Raw genomic sequence first — 21,979 nt, forward strand, 5'->3', positions numbered from 1 at the left:
CCCTGCCCTGCCCCGCCCCTTGAGCCACCAGAAGACACCAGGCTCTGCCCTAAAGCACCATCTGTGGGCTGCAGGCAGTGGCCACAGGACCAGTGCCACTCCTGGGCTAAAGGGGCTGCCGGTGGGCACAGCACAGCATAGGACAGACCCCACAGGCCAATGCAGCCCTGCCCAGAGGCACCCTAAGGGGGTGTGGCAGCTGGGCCCTATTTGTTCTTTGAGAGAGGTTCTCGCTGCTTGGCCCAGGCTGGCCCTGCACTTGGGGCCCTCCTGCCTCCCCGTTCTGTGATGACCGGTGTGACACCTTCTGAGGCCCACCCCTGGTCAGGCTGACGCAGAGCCTGGACGGATGGATGAGGTACCCTGGAGAGGTGCACAGGGTACAAGTGCACAGGGCAGCCAGCATTCTCCCTGCTACTTCCTGTGCCTGTCCCACTGGGCTGTCCCCACAGAGAGGTGTGTACGTGGATGTGGCTGGCTCCCAGGCATCCCTCTAAGTTCCTATATCCAGTCCCACATGAGTCACACAAGGTGCTGTCAGGCCAGGGCGGGGATAGCTGGGCACTCCCAGGGTCACTCTGGGGGGCTAGGGCATGGCTGGCTCCCACAGTCTAGGGCTGGTGGCCCTGGGCAGCAGCTGGGTCTCACTTCCTGCTCAAAGGTCCCCTTTGCTTTGCGGGTTAGAGGGTTGAACCTAGGGCCTACTTACTAGGCTACTTCCCAGCTTTAAATTATTTTGAGGCAAGGTCTGAGGCCCAATGTGGTGGCACATGTCTGTAATTTCCAGCACTCAGGAGGCTGAGGCAGGAAGACTGCTGTGAGTTCAAGACCAGCCTCAATTACATAGTGAGACTCTGTCTCAAAAAATGGTTAAAAAACAAAGAAAAGGTGTCAGTTGCCTAGGCTGGGCTGGAATTTGCAATTCTCCTGCCTCACAACATAGTTAATCTCACAGCTCCCCAGCGAGGCCTCTCAAAGGCCTCAGGGACAAACCAGATGGTGACTTCTCCCAGGATCAAGCCGAGCGCCTGAAGCAGGCGGCACTGTGACCTCCAAGCCTGCTGACCCCTGGCTGTCTCCAAAGAGTCCCTGGCTCAATGGATCCCACAATGGCATGACCCTGGGGACACTCGGCACCACCCACCACTCACCAGATGTGGGCCAGCAGGCTCTGCGTGAGGCCGGAGTGCATGAAGATCTCCTTCACCTCCTGACCACTCACATAGCCATCCAGGTCCAGGTCGGTTTTCAGGAAGATCTCATCAAAGCGCATCTTGTCGGCCACTGGCACCACCCAGGCCACCGCAGGCTGCAAAGGTGGACCAGCTCAGCAGGCACCACTACGTGTGTGCCTGAGATGGGCTGGGTGTCACACTGCCCCACGTTGGTAGTGAACCCTCCTGGGGCTCCAAGAGGCCAGCGGGGCCTATGCATATGGGATGCAGGCTGAGGGGTCTGGCTGGTGCTGTCCCTGGCCCCCTTCTTTCCCAGCATGTCCACTGATGCCCTATTGCCCCCATCAGGGGCACACAGAGGAGCCAGTGGCCTCCTTCCCTAAGGGACTCTGGACAAGGCACAGTGGCCTTGAACCTGAGCACACCAGCCTCTGCCTGGGCAGCTGGCTCAGCAGACTGCAGAGTGCCACAATTCTTGGGCCCGGCAACCCACACAGCCTTCTCCCCCTGATCCCACCCACTGGAATGCCAAGGACCCTCACTCCTCAGGTACCCACACACATACCACCACTGGGGACAGGGTGGATGTGCAGGTGCCCAGGGCCATCTCCAGGCCCTGCTCCCAGGGTCTTCCCTGCTTACTCAGGACTCTGTGTACAGCCGCTGTGGCACCCAAGGCCCTCAGGACATGGGGGGATATGGCTGGGGACTGAGGGGGACTGGTACTCCTGCAGAGGCCACTGTAGGCAGCTTGTGCCTGCTCCCAAGGCTCCTCTGACCCAGAGGTGGCCTGTGTCCACAGCAGCACAGGATGCATGTAGCTCCTCTGCTCCACACGCCCCTCTGCAAGGTCACGACAGCCCCTTCCACAGCTTACATGCCAGCGTGTAGGCCCTGCAGAGCTCTGGGGACCTCAAGCTGGTGCAAAGAGGCAGTAGGTACCAAGTAGCAGGCTACTGCCCCAGAGAGCCCACAACTGGGGATCGAAGCTTCACCCCATGTACCTGTGCCTGCTTGAGACTGTGCTTGGGGGACAGGCTACCCGTGCTGTTGAGACTGCTGACGCTGCCGTGTGAGGGGGTGGAGCGCAGGCTGTCCTTGGGTGGTGGGCTGCCAGGCAGCACCGGCACAGCTCCGGGGAACATGGGCTTCTTGCGCTTAGACAGTGGGATGAGCGCCGGAGGCAGCACAGATGGCACGGGCTCCTTTTCCAGGGCCCGGTACACCAAATGCATGGCCTGTGGGCATAGAGGACAGGCAGCTGGTGGCCAAGTAGGTCAAAGGGACTTGTCTAATCACAGAGTAAAAAGTCTGTTTCAAATAAGTGACAAAGGACTGGCAACATAGCTCAGCGGACTAAGTGTCTGCTTAGGCAAGCACAGGGATTGGGTTTGATCCCCCACACTACCTGTCATGCTTGCCCCAACCCCGGGCACGCTGAGCAGGCCACCAAGTTGGCCATCGTGGCGCAAGCCTGTGATCCCAGCAGTGGGGAGGCTGAAACAGGAGAATCATTTAAAAAATGTGACAAAGATGAGCCAAAAATGCAACTTTCGGGGCCAGGGAGATAGCTCAGTAGAATAAGTGCTTGCCTGGCAGGCGCAAGGGCCTGAGTTCAATCCTTGGTCTGAAAAAAAAAAAAAAAAAAAAAAAACCACTAAAAAACAAACAAACAAACAAAAAACCCCAAATTGCAGCCAGGTGTGGTGGTTTTTTTTTACTGACTTGTGAGTGAGGTGATTGTTTAGAATTATGGATTGAATTAAGAGCTAATAAAAAAAAAAAAAAAAAAAAAAAAGCAACTTGCTCTTCTTCCACAGTTCTCTGGTGTTTCTGAAGTGATTCTTACTGTTCTTCAGTGATGGGACACCCAGACTGGCCTCAGCTTGAGATCCTCCTTCCTCAGCCTCCTAAGGAGCTGGGTTTGAAGGCCCAGGTCACCTGGCCTAGCTTTAGGGTAGTTTTTAGGGGACAGCTAATGATGAAAAGAAATGCATACCCACAGGACTCTGGGATCCACTCATAGACCAATATAAATCCTGGGAAAATCATGAGAAATGACCAAACAAAACCAAAAAGGCCGTTGGGGGCAAGGTCTGCTCCTAGGCGCCAGAGCCTAGAGCTGTTCAAGGACAGGGAGACAAGCCAAACCAGGTCAAAGAAAACAGGAAACAGATCAGAAAGTCCCAGAGACGCATGTGGTGATACCTGTAATACATGTCTGAGATGCCATTGAACGCACACCAAACAGTTACTTGATGCCTTTTTTTTCCTTCTTTTACCACAACAAAAAAAGAAAAACACATTTACAAATGGCTGGAATGGTTGGGCATGAAGGTGTGCACCTGTAAGCAATCCCAGCCAGTCAGGAGGCTGAGCCAGGAGGATCCTGAGTTCAAAGCCTGTCCCAAAAAGTTAGGATGGCAAATTTCATGTGATCCTCATTTTGCTACCAAAAAAATAAACTCATACAGGACAATCAGTGTTGGAGACCATTGTGAAACAGTGCTGAGCAGGACTCAAACTCACCCAAAGGCTCCCAAGACCTGTGTCACGGCCCACTAGGCCTCTAAGGCGAGAGAAGCCAAGACAGCATAGTCCTCCCACATTAACAAGTGATCTTGGGGCTGGCGAGATGGCTCAGTGGTCTAAAGCACCTACTTGGAACAAGCTTGGCAGAGCACAAGGACCACGGTTCAATCCCCCAGCACCACATGCCAGCCAGCCCCGCCCCCTGGTGGGCTGAGCTGGCCACACACACACACACACACACACACACACACACACTAAATAAATGTTAAAAAAAAAAAAAAAAGTGATCTTATTTGGAGGGGTCCTTAAAACACTCTGCCATTAAGGGCAGATTCCTTACCCTGGTTCTGATACCTAAATAAATACGGGCCAACCAGAGAAGTTATTTTTCTAAAACCCCAGAAAATCTCAAATCCCTGTGAGAGGGCCTCTGATCTACCCCGAGCCCTGAAATCATACCATTCGTCTCACTTATTTCATCCTTCGCTGTCCACTCTTTTGGGAGAGTGCTGGCCTTATCAGTCTGCAGTAACTACGGGATGCTATTAACGTGATGAACCAGCGAGAACAACACGATGGGAGAAACACAGAGAAGGTTCCCAGTGTAAAGACAGACGCCGGCAGGCACGGACTGTGGGAAACAGCCACTGCGCAGCCTGCCGTATGGGGACCATGCCTGGGGCTGAGGGCGCAGCTCGGCGGCGTAAATGCTGCAGCCCAAGGGCCCAAGTTCAACCCCTGGTGACACAAAAGCTCCGCACAGTCCCCGCAGCCCATGAGCACCCTGCTGCCACAGGCAGACCCATGATGACAGAAGATGGATGTAGGAGCAGATTCATGTTTCAGACACTTTTAGTCATCCAACATAAGCATGTTTACTACAGATTAGACAAGAACAGATCAAATTCGTCCCCCTCACTGTAATATGAACATGGACGTGCACTGAGATGCTTAGTGAATAGTGTCGAGAGCTCCATCCTGGCGCAGCGCGGAGCCCCTGCCCAGCCAAGACTGTGCCAAGCCATCCTGGAACACCTGATTCTGTGCTTTTGGTTTTTTGAGACAGGACCTCACTGTGTATCTCAGGCCGGCTTGAGCTCACAGCAATCTTTCTGCCTCAGCCTCCTGAGTGCTGAGAAGATAAGCGTGTGCTACCACGTTGGCAGAAACACCTAGTTTGACATCCTAGCACTCCCAATAAACCCTGTGAAATGAAGGGTGATGCTGTGGCCATTAATACAATTTGGCTTGAATTAATTCAATTATTACTCAAATTGGAAAAATTAAAATGTATTTATTTATTGTCTATTTTATTTTTATTTTTGGGGTGCTGGGAATTGAACTCAGGACCTCACTCTTGCCGGGTAGGCCCTGTGCCACAGAGCTAGATTCCTGGTCCTTTATTGTCTTTTTGAGACAAAGTTTCATTATGAAGCTCAGGCTGCCCCTGAGCTCACTTTGTAACCCAGGATGATCTTGAACTCACAACTATCATCCTGCCTCAGCCTCCAGCCTCCTGAGTGCGGGGATGGTAGGTGTGCACCTCCATGCCTATGCTAACTCACTTTTTTTTTTTTTTTTTTTTTTGGTGGAACCAGGGATTGAACTCAGGCTCTTGCACTTGCCAGGGAAGCGCTTATTCTACCGAGCCATCTCCCTGGCCCCACTAACTCACTTTTTAAAGAAGAAAAACAGCTGGAGGCTAAGGTTGGAGGACTATCATAAACCCAAGGTCACTGTGAACTATACACAGAAGTTCAAGGCTAGCCTGGACTAAAGCAGACCCTGTTGGACGAATACAAAAGGGATGATGCACATGTAAAGCAAGTTGATCCTGAGTACCTTCCAGCGCTGTCCGAAGTCCTCACATGCACAGGTCCTATGTTCCTAACTAAAGATCAAACCCGAGCTCTCTAAATCCAGGCACACAGCAGGGGGAGGCCGCGACTCCTGAGCTTTAGCACAGTCCAGGACATGTGTGTGCTCAGGGAGGACGCGGGGGCTGTGCTGGGCAGAGCAGGAGCACCACGAGGGCCACAAACCCGCTCCCAGGAGGCTGCTGCCCCACTGTGCTCTGCGCGCATGAGCGTGAGGGGTAAGAACCCAGGGGAGGGAGATCCGGGTGGCTCTGCTCTGTCTGCGTCCCTCGGGGCACAGCCGGCACCTGTCCCCAGGGGAAGGGGAGCAATTCGGTCACTGGACAGCCAGGTCAGTTCCTGATACCAGGCAGTGGCTACACAGGGAAACCCCTGTGCTCAAGGAACACACACGTACCTTGTGACCTTATCTCTGGAGTAGCTCAAAAGAAAACAGCTTTTTTCTTTGCAGCTTTGGAGCTAAAATCAAGGGCCTAACCCACAGTAGGCTACTCTACAGCTGAGCCACAGGCCCAATCCTCTGTAAACATTTCATTTTAAGCCTGGGTCTCACTGCAGCGCCCCGGCAGAGCTCACACTTATAATCCTCCTGCCTCAGCCTCAGAGCTGGCAGACAGGTGTGCGGGCGTGTCCAAACACCATGGCAGACCAAGCAGCCGTGGTGCAGGGAGCCCTAGGTGGGTGGCGCCCAAGCCTCTCTGTGCAACTGTGGCCTCCTGGGGTTTTTTTCCAGGTGGGGTCTCATTACATGGTTCAAGCCAGTCTTGTAGCTCAGGCTGGCATCAACTAGCAGTGACCCTACTGTCTCAGCCTTCCAGACACTGTGACTACAGGTACACAACACCTGGCTCGTGTTGGATTTTTTTGTCATTACTGTTTGATAATGGAAATATATTTTGGTACCAGGAATTGAACTCAGCACCCTGGGCTTGCCAGCCAGGCACTTGCACCGCTGAGCTGTATCCCCAGCTAAGACAGCTCTTAAGCTACAAAAAAGTGATGCCCCTCGACCCCATGGAGCCCCCAGTTCCCTCCCAGGTGAAAGGGGTGAGCCTACCACAGCGAACTCATCTCGGTCCAGGTGTCCATCTTTGTCAATGTCACTGAGGTCCCAGACCTGCAAGCAGAGCAGAGTATAGGCCAGGGCCTGAAGGACCAAGATGACACGTGCAGAGTGCCTGTCAGGCCCAAGCACCTGGACCCAGCGAGCACCATGCTGATGTTGCTCTGCATCAGGAGAGGCAATATGCCTTGGGTGGGGACTGACATCAGCCCCTCTCGCATGGCCAGCAGGGCAAGGGTGCCATCGAGTCAAACCCTAGCCTGCAACCTGCAAGCACATGAGATGCAGCTAGGCACAGCTGGCACTCCTGAGAGCCCCTGGGCGCAAGCAGCTCTTCCCAAGCCCTGGCCCCACGTGCAGCCAGGAGCTGCAGAGCATGGACTCAAGTCCCCAGCTCTGCGCCCAAGTCATCCTGCAGACAGAGGAGGCCCGCAGGAGGGTGCATGAGTCTCTAGACCCCTTGGGAGGCCACAGGCACTCACCAGGGTGCCAGCCTAGAATCGGCCCACCTCCAACCCTGCCTCGCAGACGCCCTGCTCTGCAGGGACAGCAGGGACAGTCAGAGGTCCCCAGCCAGGGCCTCCAGATCCATGGCCTCTGGTGTTCTCTGCCTGCTGGATGCCATAGGCCCACCCAGAGCAACCACCTGGTGCCTTCAGCCTGCCTGTGCTCACCCTGGGGCGGCTCTGAGCAGCCCACAAACTCCCCTCAGGGGAGGGGGAGGCACCACAGGAGAGGCAGGTGAGGGCATAGCCCCCTGCCCTTGGCTTCTGACACGGAAGCTCTGGCTGCATGTAAGCTGGAGCAGCCAATACCTCAGTCTCAGTGGCTCAGCTGCACATGAGCACTGGGAAAAGGGCACAAATGGAGGGCTGAGTGGGGAGGATGGGGGGCACGAGTGAGAGCAGGAAGAATGGAAGCCAGGGAGCTGCCCACCACACCTGCGACCTGCGGGCCTGCCTGGGGCTACCAGGGATGAACGCCCTGCGCAGGAACGGTCACCACCCCATAGGAGCCACGGGAAGGCACCGGGCAGGCCTGCAGGACCTCAGGAAACTGCCATGTATGTGCCCCAGTGAGCTGGAGGCTGATCCATGCCTCTCCTTTGTGTTCTGCAGGGTGAGAGGCAGTGGCAGTGCCTGGGAACTCCAGGAAGCCGGCCCCCCTCACTGCAGTGCCTCCGCATGGACCGAGCAGCCCACAGACTTGCTTGTTTTGTTTGCCTTGCAGGTACTGGGACTCAAGTCTGTGGCCTCTACCTCTGTCTGTCTGTCTTTCTTTAAATGTATTTGGTACAGGGTCTCACTACACAGTTTTGACTCACAATTTTGACTTGCAGTGATCCTCCTGTTTTCGGCCTCCCCAGTGCTGGGATTACAAGTGTGTGCCACCATGCCCAGACTCAGTCGCTGGCTCAGCACACCTGGGGGCCAGGCCAGCATGGCATGCTATACTGGGGATCATACCCTGGTCCCCACACTGGCCTAGGCAGGGACTTAGTCTGCTGAGCTATTGCACCGGCCCTACCTTTGTATTTCTTGAGACACAGTCTCACTGAGAAACTAAGTTGCCCAGGCTGGGCTCTGACATGCAACCTTTCTGCCTCAGCCTTCTGGAGAATGTGTGTGGACCACCATACCCAGCTGGCTTCTCATTAAAAAAGGAATGCCTCAGGTCAAGGAGATAGCTCAGTGACATAAGTACCTGCCTGGCAAACGCAAGGTCCCAAGTTCGATCTCCTGTACTGGGGGAAAAAAAAGCCTCAAACTTTTCCTAGGCTTGTGGCAGAGTAAAAAGTACCTTTACCTTGAGCTTGAAAGGCATGAAAAGAGGACTCAAAGTACCTTTACCGTGAGCTTGAAAGGCATGAAAAGAGGACTCAAGAACAGAATTAAGGGACAGGGACACACAGGCTCAAGCAGCATGACAGCAAGGGACACTGTGCCTTCGTGCATGGTGGCCTGCCCAGTGCCAAGTGGAGCCCAGCACCAGTGGACACACACACACACACACACACACACACACACACACACACGTCAGGCTGAGCTGCAGCCACTCACCCTGCCCAGGACATCGAGAGGTAGCTTCGAGTTCATGAGGACTGGCTTGACCTTGTCTCCAGAGAGCAGGCCCTTGACAGGCAGCAGGCTTTCAAAAATGCCATCAAATTTTGCCTTTTCTTCCACCTGGTGGAGAAAGCGGCTGGGTGAGAACAAGCAGACACCAGCACACATCTCCATAGCCGTGCCCCACTGGGTGGCCCCCTGGGGACCACAGGAAAGGAGCTCAAAGGGCTTCCCTGCCCTATCTGCTGCCCAGGGACACAGGCAGTGCTTCCTAGGAGCATAGGTGACCCCTGCTGACCTCCACGGGCTCACTAGAAAAGCAGTGAAGGAAGTGATGACCGAAGTCAACATTACACAGGGGAGGCCTGATTCTACTAGCCAAAAGCTATGCACAGAGGTATGCACCTGTCACCCCCGCACTCTGGGAGGCTGCCACAGGAGGGTCCCCAGTTCCAGCCCAGCCTGAGCACCTAAGGAACTTAGCAAGACCCTGTCTCAAAACAAGGAATTAACTTAAAAAAGGCTGGGGATATAGCTTAGTTTAAAGGCATTGGATTCATTCCCAATACTGTTTAAAAAAAAAAAAAAGGAGTAAAATTTATGATGTGCAGATTATACAACGATTAGGGCTGGAGTGTGGCTCCATGGTAGAGCTCTTGCCTGGCATGTATGAGGCCCTGGACTCCATCCCACACCACAAAAAATAAATAAACCCAAGTTTGCTTTTTTTTTTTTTTTTTTTTTTTTTTTTTTTTTAAGGCACTACTGGGGGCTGGGGAAATGGCTCAGTAGAATAAGCACTTCCCTAGCAAGCACAAAGTCTGAGTTCAATCCCCGGTTCCACCAAAAAAAAAAAAAAAAAAAAGGCACCATTACCACAAGAGAGGCCACCTGGCACCAGCTCTGGTACCGCATCTCCCTGCAGGAGCTTGCACGATCACCTCTCTGCATGGCCCCTGCAGATGCTCAGCCAGCTGGTGTGGCCAGCTCTGTTGCAGAGGCCCCAGGGTTACCACAGGGCCTGGGACACCTACACAATCAGGTCTCTTAGGGGCAGCTTCTCAGGACAAAGCGACTCCCTGTTGAGGTGCAGACTGGAAGGCTCCCAGCCACCCGCCAGCTCTCCCCCAGGGACAGGCTGCCCTGGGAAGGCACAGAAGAGGAGGGCGGTACTCCCTGCAGTAGCACATTCAACATCAGGGCTAGGAAGTGAAGGCAAGCCCAGCATGCCTGCAATCTCAGCACTCAGGAGGCTGAGGCGGGAGGATCCACCAGAACTCAAAGCCATGAAGTCCTCAGTGAGCTCAAAGACAGCCTGAGCTGCATAGTGAGACTCAGTGTTAAAAAACTAATCAAAGGGCTGGGGAGATAGCTCAATAGACTAAGTGTCTGCTTTGGGACGGTTTGACCCCTAGCACTATAGGCTGTGCCTGCCCCGGCCTCCAGGCATGCTGGGGCACACACCTGTAATCCCAGCACTGGGGAGGCTAAAAACACGAAGATCCCTATAAGTCCAAGCTGCGTGGTGAGACCCTGTACCAAATACATAGAAAGAAAGAAAGAAAGAAAGAAAGAAAGAAAGAAAGAAAGAAAGAAAGAATAAAAGTGAGACTGTGTGGGCCAGGGAGATGGCTCAGTAGAATAAGCGCTTCCCTGGCAAGCGCAAGGGCCTGAATTCAATCCCTGGTTCTGCCAATCAATCAATCAATCAATCAATCAATAAAATAAAATAAAAACCCAATTTTTTAAAAAAGAGAGAATATGAGGCGGGGGCTGGCTCCAGGCCGAGCACACACTGTGCAGGGGGAAGGCGTGGCTTGCAGTATCCTAAACAAGTGAGCAGGGTGATATGCGACAATAGGCAGATGCAGGACCTGAGCCATGCATCTTTTTCTCCTTGACAGCAATGGAGATGGAGCCCAGGACCTTATGACATTTCCAGCCCCTTTTATATTTTATTTTTTTATTTTTATTTTTTAAATATTTATTTATTACATTTATTTATTGTGTGTGTGTGGCCAGCTCAGCCCACGAGGGGGCGGGGCTGGCTGGCATGTGGTGCTGGAGGATTGAACCGCGGTCCCTGTGCTTTGCCAAGCTTGTTTCAAGTAGGTGCTTTAGACCACTGAGCCATCTCTCCAGCCCCCCCTTCTATATTTTATTTGGAGTCAGAGTCTTGCTAAATTGCCCAGGCTGGGTCTGAGCTTGCCATCTCCCTGTCTCAGCCACCCAAGGAGCTGGGATGACTGGTGTGGGTTACCTACTCAGTCTGTGTGATGGCCATGGCTTTGAACAGCCTCGAGTGTCCCCGTCACTCACCCGCACTGCCCAGGGGGCCTCTGTGGAAGGCGGTGGGACCATCAGGGGGCTGCTGGTGTCGTGCTGAGGAGAAACAGAGAGCCGCCAGAAGGCACAGAGTTCCATCACGGAGGAGTGCACATAACATGCCCTGGAACACATAGGCCCTCCCACGCATGTGCCACAACAGCCACGAGATGTGAGTGCTGAGGTGCCCAGCAAGGAGAGGGGAGGGTATGGGCACAGGCAGAGGCAGACACGGACACATGCAGAGCCCAACAGCCAGGACAGGGACCCAGCTCTGGAGCCGAGATGGAGGCAACAGGGAAGGTGGGAAATTAATGCAATAGAGATCAAGAAAACAATACAGAGAATCAATGAACCCAAGAGTTGGTTCTTTGACAGGTTACATAAAAATCAACAAACCCTTAGCCAACCTCACCAAGGGAAGAGAAGTCCCCACAGCGAGGGTGGAAATGGTGGGAGCAAGGGAGGTTGGCCCGGCAAGGGAGAGGGTAAGGCCCCACAGCAGCCTAGAGGGAGGCACCCACGGCAGCAGCACTCACGAATTTGGGTGGTGGTGTGGTCAGGTTCAAGTTGCTCAGTGTGACCTCATGGCCGCTCTGGGCACAGGCTACCAGTCTCAGTGCCACATAGAAGCCCTGAAACCCGAAAGGTATCATTGGACCACGGCCCAGGACTGCAGCTTCAGGGAGGAGACAGCTGGAGCAACGAAGACAGCCAGCACATGGCTCACCATGGCCCAGCCAATCTCCTGGGACATGGCTTCCAGGAACATGGCATGGACTTGCAGCAGCTGAAGGGGCACGTGTCAATGGGCCAGGTATGTAGAGGTTTTGAAAAACCAGTCTGGAGCCAGGCACAACAGTACCCACCTATCGTGCCAGGACTCTGGGAGGCTGAAGCAGGAGGATTTCAAATTCAGGTCCACCCTGGCAACTCTGCACCTCAGTGAGACAGAGTCTCTAACTAAAGATAGCAAAAAGGGCTGGGATGTTGCTCGTGCAGGGGCTCTGGGTTCTACCCCCAATACCACAGTGTGGGAGCTGGGAAGGGGCCCTGCATGGCTCCATCACTGTGAGGAGTCAGCGAGTTAGGACATGAATGGGCAGCTCGAAAGGAACTAGCATGCACAATAGACATGGCAGTTGGGGGTCGGCTTAGGACTACCAAGCCCTAGCCTCCTACAGCCCGAGTGGCACTACCTCCCCCAGGGACAGCAGGCCTGAGCCAGGTCCCCATGGGCCTGCGCTGCTACTCAGCACCTGGCCAGAGCTCAGCAGCTCCAGAGCCTCCTCGCAAGGAAGCCCACACACCAGATCTGTGCACTTTTGTCCGTAGTGCTGAGGGCTTACCCACAGCCAGCACTCAGCTGCATTCCCAGCCCCCTCCAACATCTTTTCTTCAGGAAGGGTTTCCCTAAGCTGCCCAGGCTGGACTCAAACTTGTGGTCCTCCTACCTCAAGCACGTAAGGAATGGGGATGACAAGGTGCGCACCATAGCAGGTAACCACGACAGAAAATTAAATGGCTTTTTAATCACTGGTAAAGTGGCAAAATATTTAGATAGCCAATCAAGAACAATGACCCCACCTGCATAAAAGCCCTATATTCCCAATGACAGCTTCCAATCTGAGGACAGGGATTGTGCTAATGGCCCCTGTGGAGGGGACCCAGGCACAAACGTGCCCCCCACGCGTGTGTGCACGCGTGCATGTACCTGTTTGTCCAGGAACCCTTTACCTTCTGGGTCGGCCAGGTCCCATATCTGCAGATACAGAGAGAAGCCTGTGAATGTGATGGGAACTGTGACCCCCCTCCCCTGCCCCCGACATCCATGTGCTCCCAAGATGGAGGGCAGGCCTGTCTTGCTAGAACAGCCACGCATAGTCAGGGACCCCACGCTGTGACATGGTGGAATAATTAGGCAGCCTGGCGCACCCACCTTCCCAAGGGTGGTGTCTGGCAGTCCCGACTTCTTCAAGAACAGTGCTGCCTCGCTCGCCCCGACTCTGCCTGTGTAGGCTGGGTCCACCTGGGGAGAAAATGCAGTGCCGAGGCATTGACCCAACTCCAGGGCGCGGTAATGCCAGAGCAGAGTCCCAGCAGTCCTAGGCAGGGCTGCTCCCCACAGCACAGCCTTGGTCTACTCACCTGCTTGTAGTAAGAGTCATACACTGGATTCCCGCCGGGGACCTGCAACAAAGCCAGACACTGTTAGGAGACAGCCTCACTTCAATCTTGACCCAAACTCCTGAGTTTGAGCGACCCACCTGCCTCAGCCTCCTGACAGAGGGAACTGCAGGAGTGTATCACTGTGCTGGTCCCGACACAGCTGTCACCAGAACGGACTGGCAAAGGCTGGCATGTGCACGACAAGCACCACCCTATGGAGTGGGGTGCTGTCTTCAGGAACCCCACCTGGCACTCACAGGAGCAGTCCAGCAGGCCTCACACCCATCAGCCTAACACTCAGCAGGCTGAGGCAGGAAGACTGCAGGTTCAACCCCAGTCCAGCCCTCGGCCACTTCAGGAGCCTATCTCCAAAGTGCCAGTTACTGACTGCTGAACTTGCCCAAAGCTTGCTCTGGATGAGACCACAGGGAGGTGGAACCTTGGCTCTGCCCACAATGCAGGACTAAGTGGGGCTGCTCCAGCACTACAGAGTGGGTGTCAGTCCCAGGCATCCAAGCTGAGGGACACCATGGGGCATAACTGGGAAGGAGCCATGTGGGTAGCCTCCTCCATGGCAGCACGGTCATACTTGCCAGCTACCTATGTGCCACTACCCCAGAGACAAGCTGCCCACTGCTAGGCCAGCAGTCCCAGCCACAGCATCAGTCCACCATTGTTCTTATGCACTAGAACTGGAGCTCACTACAGTAGGCTGAAAGTCTCTCAGCAGTTGTGGTATGTAAAGTATAAAATGTACCAAATAAACTGCAGCATAGTGGCACACGCCTATGATCCCAGCACTCAGAAGGCTGAGGCAGGAGGATGGCTGTGAGTTCAAGATCAGCCTGAGCTTACACAAGGAAAGCTTGTCTCAAAATAAAAAAAAAAAAAAGACACCAAATAGTACTATAAAGCCCCCCACACACACACACTTTTTTTTTTTTTTTTTTTTTTTTTTTTTTTTTTTTTTTTTTTGCAGTACCAGGGACTGAACTCAGGACCCTGTTCTTGCCAGGCAGGCACTTATTCTACCAAGCTATTTCCCGGGCCCAAGCCCTGGATATTGTTGTAATTAAAGACATAATACCTACTAATAGTAAAAAAAAAGTTGCTTTTTAATTTAATTTAATTTTGTATTTTAGGGAAGGGTCTACAGAGTGTTCAGGGTCTCACTACTAGATCAGATTCACAGTGATCTGTCTGTTTACAGCCTCCCAAGGACTGGGATTATAGGCGCACAATCTCCGTCTCAGTGTGCGGGGGGGGGGGGGGGGGGGACAGCAGGCCCCGGGGATCAAACCCCTGGCCCCTGCGCCTGCTTGCAGGCACTTTAATCTGCTGAGCTATTTGGCCAGCCCCCAAAATTGCTTTTTTATTACTTTTTGGAATGCATAAAGTAATCATTTAACTCAGAAAAATCTGATCCTGTCTCTGTCTTTCTGGAATGAGCACTAAACCCAAGGCCTGCACACTGAACTATATCCCCAGTCCTGTACTTTTTATTTTTCAAAAGGATTTGCTTAGTCACCGTAGTACAGTGGTCATCGCAGTACTGTGCGATGCCCTGGCCTCAGGTTCCAGAGTGCAGCCCCATGCCAGCCAGAAGCCCTGTCTTCCCAGCCAACAGCACCCCACTCCATACTCACTTTCCTCAGATGCTTCCTGCAGCACCCACACCTGCAACAGCTACATTCAAGACTGAGGCCTGGGTGAACAGCCCTAGCTCCCCTAGAGCTGAGCTCTCCATGTGAGCTCTGGGGCTAGAAGGCCCTTGTGTCCCTGCTCCAGCACTGCTGTGTTAGTTTCAGGGGAACAAGAGCAAGTGGACACAGGGCTCATGCTACCTGCTGCCCTGGGCATGCAAGTGAGACCATGTCCCATGTTCAGAGAGCCTGCCCTCTGCATGCTGTGGCCTTGGTGAGGCTCCTTGCACACCTCAGAGCTTGGCTCTTGGCCCCAGGTACAGTGCAGGAACTTGGCTCTGCTCTCTGGTGGTGCTGGGGATAGAGCCCAAGGGCTCCACATGGAGCCATGTGCTCCCCCCTGAGCTGCTTTACAATTTTGTTTTGAGACACAGTCTCCCCAAATCACCTGAGCTGGGCTTACACTTGCAATCTCCCCTCAGCCTCCCAAGGAGCTGAGCTTATGTTGCATCTGGTTTAAGTGCATTTTCGACTCACACCACCTCTAATTTACAGCAGGCTCTCTGGATGTAGCCACAGGGTGACATGGGCACCTCTGTCTGCGCACGCCCATAAAACAGAACGGGGATGGCAGCTCCACGATGACAGCTGTGTGTGTGCGCACGTGTGCACGAGCATGCACATGCCTGCACACATGCATCTGTGTGTAGGGGGGTGCAGGTTACACACATATACACACACACTAAGCTCCCCCAGCTCTACAAGGGCATTCCTGTTCCCTTTCTTGAGAACAGGGTCTCACTGAATTGCCCAGGCTGGCACTGAACACTTGTGGTACCTGCAGTCTTCCTGCCTCAGCCTCCAGAGTGGCTGGGATTACAGGCATGTGCCCCGGGCCCAGCACACTGTACCTGACTTAACACTAGGCCCAGCAGCAAAGTCAAGTCTGCACAATCACTGGTCCTGAGAGGAAGTGCTGAGCCCAGGCCCAGCTCACAAAGCCTCAGAGGCACCTCACTGCCAGGCAAGCGTGAGGACAGGCTCCCTGCAGCACTCTGACTATGCATTCTCCGGGGTGAGGGGCAGGGTTTGGTCACCTCTGAACCCTGTCCTCTATGAGATCACTTTCCTCCTCTGAGGGCACTGGGGATGGAGCCAGGCACTCCCTACTGAAAGGCATCCCAGCCTTGGAAAGCAGCATTCCTTAGGCAGAGAGGGTATGTGCCCCAATTCTGCCTTTTCCAGTGAAAAAGAAACCAACCTGGGGCCAGCCTGCGGCTTAGCGGTGAGCACACGCCCAGGGCTCACAGGCCCTGGCTTTCAGCCGGGTGCCATGAAGAGTGAGGAGGAGAAGGCTGGCGAGAGCATGGTGGTGCACATCTGTAATCCCAGGGCTGGGGAGGCTGAAAACAGGAGGGTCACTACGAGTCCAAGCTGCATAGTGAGACCCTGTACCAAATACACAAAAAATAAAATAAAAAGCAAGGAGGAGGAAGGTGCAATGACGGGAGCACTCATACAGTGCTGCACTGTCATCACCTTCAGGACAGAGCAATGGTACCCAAGACCCAGGGACTTCACTAGTCTGCATCCTTTCCTTCACATGACCACAACTGCTCTGGTGCGGAAGCCACACTTCCATGGCATGCAGACAGAGTGCGGGCATGAGGCCACCTCCAGCATGCTATGGTGAGCAGTGACCAGATGCCCACATGGTTGCTCCAGCACTCTGCAGTCTGCATCCCGAAGGCTCTGCCAGGCCACAGGCACCTGCCACTTCTGTAGGACTTGGAAAGGGGCCTGAGGCCTCTTCCTCCCAGCAACAGCTCTGGGCTAGCCCTGGGCCCAGAGTAGCAGTTCCAACAGCCTGGGGCCCTTGTCTCAACCAGACCTGTCCCTGCTGTGTCACCACCTGCCCTGGCCCCACTGGTGCTTCTTCCTCCTGTTTGCTCCTCCACTAAGGCCCCTGTTCTGACAGCCACCCTGCGTGTCCTTCCATCACTGCCCTTCTCCTGTCCTGGCCAGCATCCTCCATGCTACTCCAAGCCTATATAGCACAGCAGAAAACACTGAACCTGATCTTCACTCCAGTGCAATTGGCTGTGCGTTCTTGACTACAGTCCTCAAGAGCTTGCTTCGACTCCTCAACACACACACAGACACACAGACACACAGACACACCCCACCATGCAGTTCAGCAGGGCCTCCAACCAGGATGGACATAACAGGCAGTCCTTGCTCCAGCCATGAGGGGACACAGACTGGTGGGCAATAACCCTGGAGAAACCCCAGCAAGGGTCTGGACAAGCATAGGCACCCATCACCACTAACACAAACAAAAAGGCTTCTAAGCACACCTGTGATCTCAGCACTGGAGGACCACATGTCTGAGCCCCACCTGGACAACTTAACAAGGCCACACCTCAAAGTGAGTAAGTAGGACTTGGGATGCAACACAGTAGAGAAAGCCCAGGGTGTGACCCCCAGCCTCCTAAAGTCAGAAGAGCAAAGACAGGCTTCCAGGAGTTAGTGATGGCTCAGCTGCACCAGCTACCAGAGGGAAAAGGCCAGAGAGGGTCGGTCAGCACACAGCACAAAGGCCAAAGAACCTGAGGCCAGGGCAAGCCACGCAGGTAATGGACACAGCCTCTAGAACAAGTAGTGCAGGTTGGGTGGTGGGGAGGTCATAGGCACAAGCCCTGCTGGACAGACAGGCCTCCAGGGCCGCTTCAGCTAGCTTTTGGCTCCACCTTTGCTCCCAGACACTGTGGGCTGGAGGGAGAAGAGGGGCTGCCAGTCAAACCCATCATCCTGTGGGCTGGGCAGGCACAGTGGTCCTCCCCCAAACCTAGCCCTGGAGGCTGAGGCAGGAAGAGCTCCAGTTTAAGGCCAGTCTGAGCCACATATTGGGACCCTAATTCAGAAAATAGGGAAAGCCCACGACCCATGTAGCAGGCAGCACAGAGTAGGATCTGCGGCCTCCCTCTGTGCACCCCCAAGCCCATGGAGCTCCAGCAAGTGTCATCAGTCCAGTGGTGACCCCGCCTGAGCAGGCAGCAGCCTCCCCACCTGCTGCTTGCCTCTCAGGCAAAGCAGGTACCCAGGGCCTCCTTTCTCCTTTCTCAGGTCATCTATAGCCTAGGCAGCCACCTGACTGCCAGCATTTACCCAGACACCTTCCCCCTCCTCTGGGCACTCTCCTCTGCTCCTCATTTTCACAGGTGGCCATGCCCCTCCTCATCCCAGTTTCATCCTGAGGTCCCTCTTCCAGGCAGCCACCTCCAAAGCCCAACTGGAAACCTCGCCAGAGGCCCCACCCCCCCAGCTCCAAAGCCCAGAACATGGACCCTCAGTGTCTGCAAGGCCCTGGGCTGAGCCCACTCTCCCCACCAGCCCTGAGCACATCTGCCCCTCCTGCAGGGGCAGGGAAGCCTTCTGGTTCAGCTTGCCCTCTACCTTCTAAAGGGCTGGGGATTCCACAACTATGACACACAGCTGGAGACTAGCTGAGAGGTGAGCACTTGCCTGGTGTGCCCTAGGCCCTGAGTTCACCCTTAGCACTACAGAAATCTATTCCTTTAAAGAAATAACAGGGCAGGCCAGATAGCTCAGCGGACTAAAGTGCCTGCTTAGGCAGGCGCAGGGACCTGGGTTCGATTCCTGGTGTTGTGTGGCCGTGCTAGCCCCACCCCCAGGGTACACTGAGATGGTGACTGAGACTGGGCGTGGGGGCATGTGCCTACAATCTCAGCACTTAGGAGGCTGAAAACAACAGGATCACTATGAGTCTGATCTGTGTAGTGAGACCCTGTACTAAATACATTTTAAAAAAAAGAACAGTAAAAAGAAGAGGTCTTGGACTGATACATAACCCAGTGATACAGCACTCACTCAGCACTTATGAGACTCTGGGTTCCCATCCCAGCCTCACACAATAAATAATAAAAATAAAAGCCAGGCACAGTAGTGCACACCTGTTATGCCAGCACTCTGGGAGGCTGAGGCAAGAGGATGGTAAGTTCAAGTCCAGCCTGAGAAACTCGGCAACTTAACCAGAGCCTGTCTCAAAATAAAAGAACCAGGGACACTCCTCTGTGTGAAGGATCTCAGCTCAGTCTCCAGGACACAGGGAGACAGAAGTGGATCTCAGCTCTCTGGTACTGCCAGACTCAAGGACAGCCACTATCCCCAGAGCAGCAGGGCATAGCAAGGCCCTGCCAGCTCAGAGTGGGCCAACATACACACACACACGCACACGCACACACACACACACACACACACATATTCTTGCTTGGCCGGGTTATTCAGCGGCCAACACCCAGGCCAACATGGGTCAGCTAGAGGAGGGTATGCCACAGAAAGCACCAGAGCCATACTTCACTCCAAAGCCTCCTCTCTCCTGGCCGCCTTTCACATTCAGGCAAGGGATGAGCAATTATCTCAGAGGAAGACAAAAAGAAACATGAGCCCCAGGAGGTCAGGCTAGCGTCCTCCACCCAGCACCCAGCCTAGTACCCAGCACCATTCCAGACTCCCCTGGCAGGGTTGTACAAAGCATGGCACCCAGCAGGCCTTCTGCAGAGCTGGGAGAAGAAAAGCCTAGAACGTACCTGCCATGTAACTATATCCTTGTACCATTTTTTCAACTATAAAAAAGAAAACCAGCCAGTCCTGGTACTACATATGTGTGATCCCAGAACTCAGGAGGCTGAAGCAGGAGGACCGAAAGTTCCAGGCCAGTCTGGACTACTGCACACAAGGGTAAAGGGGTGCAGGTGTGCCTCTGTTTTGGAATGGGCTGCAATTAAGGAGGTACTCTTGGAGGAATGGAGGCCCACAGGCACCACAGGAATGAATGGTTCTTAGAGAGGATAGCTGCATGTAGGAGAAGAGGCTGTAGTATGAAAGGAGCATGCTTGGTGGTTCAGCAGCACAGGGCAGGGCAGGGCTCAGTGCCCTTCCTCTCTGCCCACAGCCAAGCTGTCAGCCACCACTGTGTACCACGAGACCAGCCCATCAAATTTGTCCAGCTTGCCCCGCTACCCTGTCCAGAAAGCACCCTAGCCTCCTCTGGGTACCTTGGGCTTGGGTGACAGGGATTTCTAACAGTTGCACAACAGAAGTGAACTAAGCAGCCAAAGTACAGAGAAGTGCTGACAGGATCACTCCAAGGAACAAATCCTGGCCCAGATAACCTTCAGCCTCATGTAAGAAACAGGAAGCAGCTTAGCAGGCGCTGACCAGAAATGTCAGATGCTAAAGGATCCACTGTCTCTCTTAGAGCAATCCCACATAGTCTGTCCCACCCACAGCTCCATCCCCCAGAGAAGAAAGCCACATGCGACTTGCATAGTGGCCTGCTTAGTGGCCCAGCAGTCAGCAACTATACAGTATTCAGCCTGGGAGATTCGGGGACACACAACCATCAGGGGAGCCTGCTGGATGCCAAGCAGATGGGCAGCTGTGTGAGGGGTTGCTGGTCACAACTGAGCCACAGAGACCCAGTGGGGCAGAGCAGCAGGAACTGTGCTTCAGGAAGAGGCACAGCCAGCCAGGGGGGACAGCAAGCACAGGGCGGCAAGTCTGCTGTGGTGTGGGGGCCAGGAGAGGATGGGAAAGAGGTGAAAGAGGTGGGAGAAGCTGCAAGCAGCAAAGGAGGGGAAACAGGTCCTGGATTCCAGGGGATACCTCACAGGTCACAGCCCTGCATGGCAGCCACATCATGACATGAGGCTGCCTACGGAAACACACTTGTAACATGTATAGAACTCCCAAGGCGCTCAAGGGACGTTAGCTATTGTCACTACCTGGTCCAAATAAGGGCCACCGTCAAAATTAGCAAGTCAGAAAAACACCTGCTCCCCAAAGAAAATCTAAACGCTAAGCAGTGCTTTCTTATTCACTGAGCTCAGGTGAGCCTCAACTTCCCCACACACCACGAAACCGTAATATTTAGCTAATAATAATAATAATTAGGGGACACAGTGGTGCACACATGTAATCTCAGCACTCACAGGGCTAAGGCAGGAGGCTTGCTGTGAGTTTGAGGCCAGCCTGGACTACAACTGAGTTTGCAGAGTGCACAGTGAAACGGTTTCAAAAATAATAATAATAATAATAATAATAATAATATCTAATGGCAAGTGTAGAAGCAGGCACCTGTAGTCACGGCTACTTAGAAGGCTGAGGCAAGATTTTTTACAGTCAGCCTGGACAACACAGCTACCTCCAAACCAGTAAAGCCAAGTATCTGCAAGACCCTTGGAGGTTTACAGAGCACTTAAGAATCTGTTACTAGAACACGTTACTTAATAACCATTGACCTCTGGCACCATTCATTTAGCCATAGGGCTGCAAAGTGGCTGGTTCCAGCAAGACCTAACAAGCATGCACGTCTGCCTGCTCAGACCAGGGGACCACATCTGCCAACTATCAGCTTCTTTCAGACTCGGCGTCCACACCTAATGCGGCCCTCGCTCCCAAATGACCACAACTGGGAGGGATTAAAAGGTGACAATGACGGCAGCACTCCAGGAGCGCATCCCTGCGTTCCGTCCTCGCAGTGTCCCCCGTGCAGTCTCCAATCTACAAACGAGGTGGCCGGGCACGGAGCGGCCAGAAGCTTCACCCAAGGGCACTGGGACAGGAGGGCAGGGCCGAGACCCATGCACACCACGACTTCCTCCGCGTCCGCCCTCGCCAGCAGCGCGTGAAGCCAAAGGAGCCCAGCAAAGTGCTTGCTTATGTGGGGTTCGGGGCCAACAAAAGCGGCTGCGACGAGCGGGGCACAGGAGTTTCACAGACAGAGTCGTCGCCTCCTCAGGAGCGCAGCGACCTTGTGGCCCCGGGCGGGCGGCGGCGCTCGCGCCGCGAAGGCACGCAGGAATGAATGAACGCTCTCGCGGGCCAACCTGCGATCCGGGTCGCGCCCCGACCCTGCCCCTCCGCGGCCCCCGGGGCACCCGAGGACGCACGACCCGCCCTTCGGGGATGCAAGAGTCGGGCAGCTCCCGCAGGCGCCGCGCTGCAGCCGGCAGGGCCCGAGGCTGCGGCTGCGCCACGAGAAAGCGCGCTCCCCTCACCCTCCCGAGACTGAGGTGGCGGGGGCGGCGGCGGCGGCGGGTGGGCC

The 21,979-nt window shown here is 54.3% G+C and overlaps 1 protein-coding gene across 2 annotated transcripts in view; it reads right to left on the bottom strand.

The window, feature by feature from the left end:
• Positions 1 to 21,979, bottom strand: part of Eps15l1 (epidermal growth factor receptor pathway substrate 15 like 1) — a 47,001-nt gene that overhangs the window by 24,742 nt on the left and 280 nt on the right. For both annotated transcript variants that reach the window (XM_004647373.2, XM_023707628.1), the window contains exons 2-10: positions 13,187 to 13,228; positions 12,978 to 13,067; positions 12,753 to 12,800; positions 11,578 to 11,673; positions 11,033 to 11,095; positions 8,708 to 8,833; positions 6,642 to 6,701; positions 2,180 to 2,413; positions 1,152 to 1,309 (exon numbers count right to left, since the gene is read on the bottom strand). In XM_004647373.2, coding sequence (XP_004647430.1) covers positions 1,152 to 1,309; positions 2,180 to 2,413; positions 6,642 to 6,701; positions 8,708 to 8,833; positions 11,033 to 11,095; positions 11,578 to 11,673; positions 12,753 to 12,800; positions 12,978 to 13,067; positions 13,187 to 13,228 — 917 coding nt within the window. The remainder of the gene's footprint in view (positions 1 to 1,151; positions 1,310 to 2,179; positions 2,414 to 6,641; positions 6,702 to 8,707; positions 8,834 to 11,032; positions 11,096 to 11,577; positions 11,674 to 12,752; positions 12,801 to 12,977; positions 13,068 to 13,186; positions 13,229 to 21,979) is intronic.

This window comes from Octodon degus, unplaced genomic scaffold (assembly GCF_000260255.1).
Source record: "Octodon degus isolate 3935 unplaced genomic scaffold, OctDeg1.0 scaffold00304, whole genome shotgun sequence".
Lineage (NCBI taxonomy): Eukaryota > Metazoa > Chordata > Mammalia > Rodentia > Octodontidae > Octodon > Octodon degus.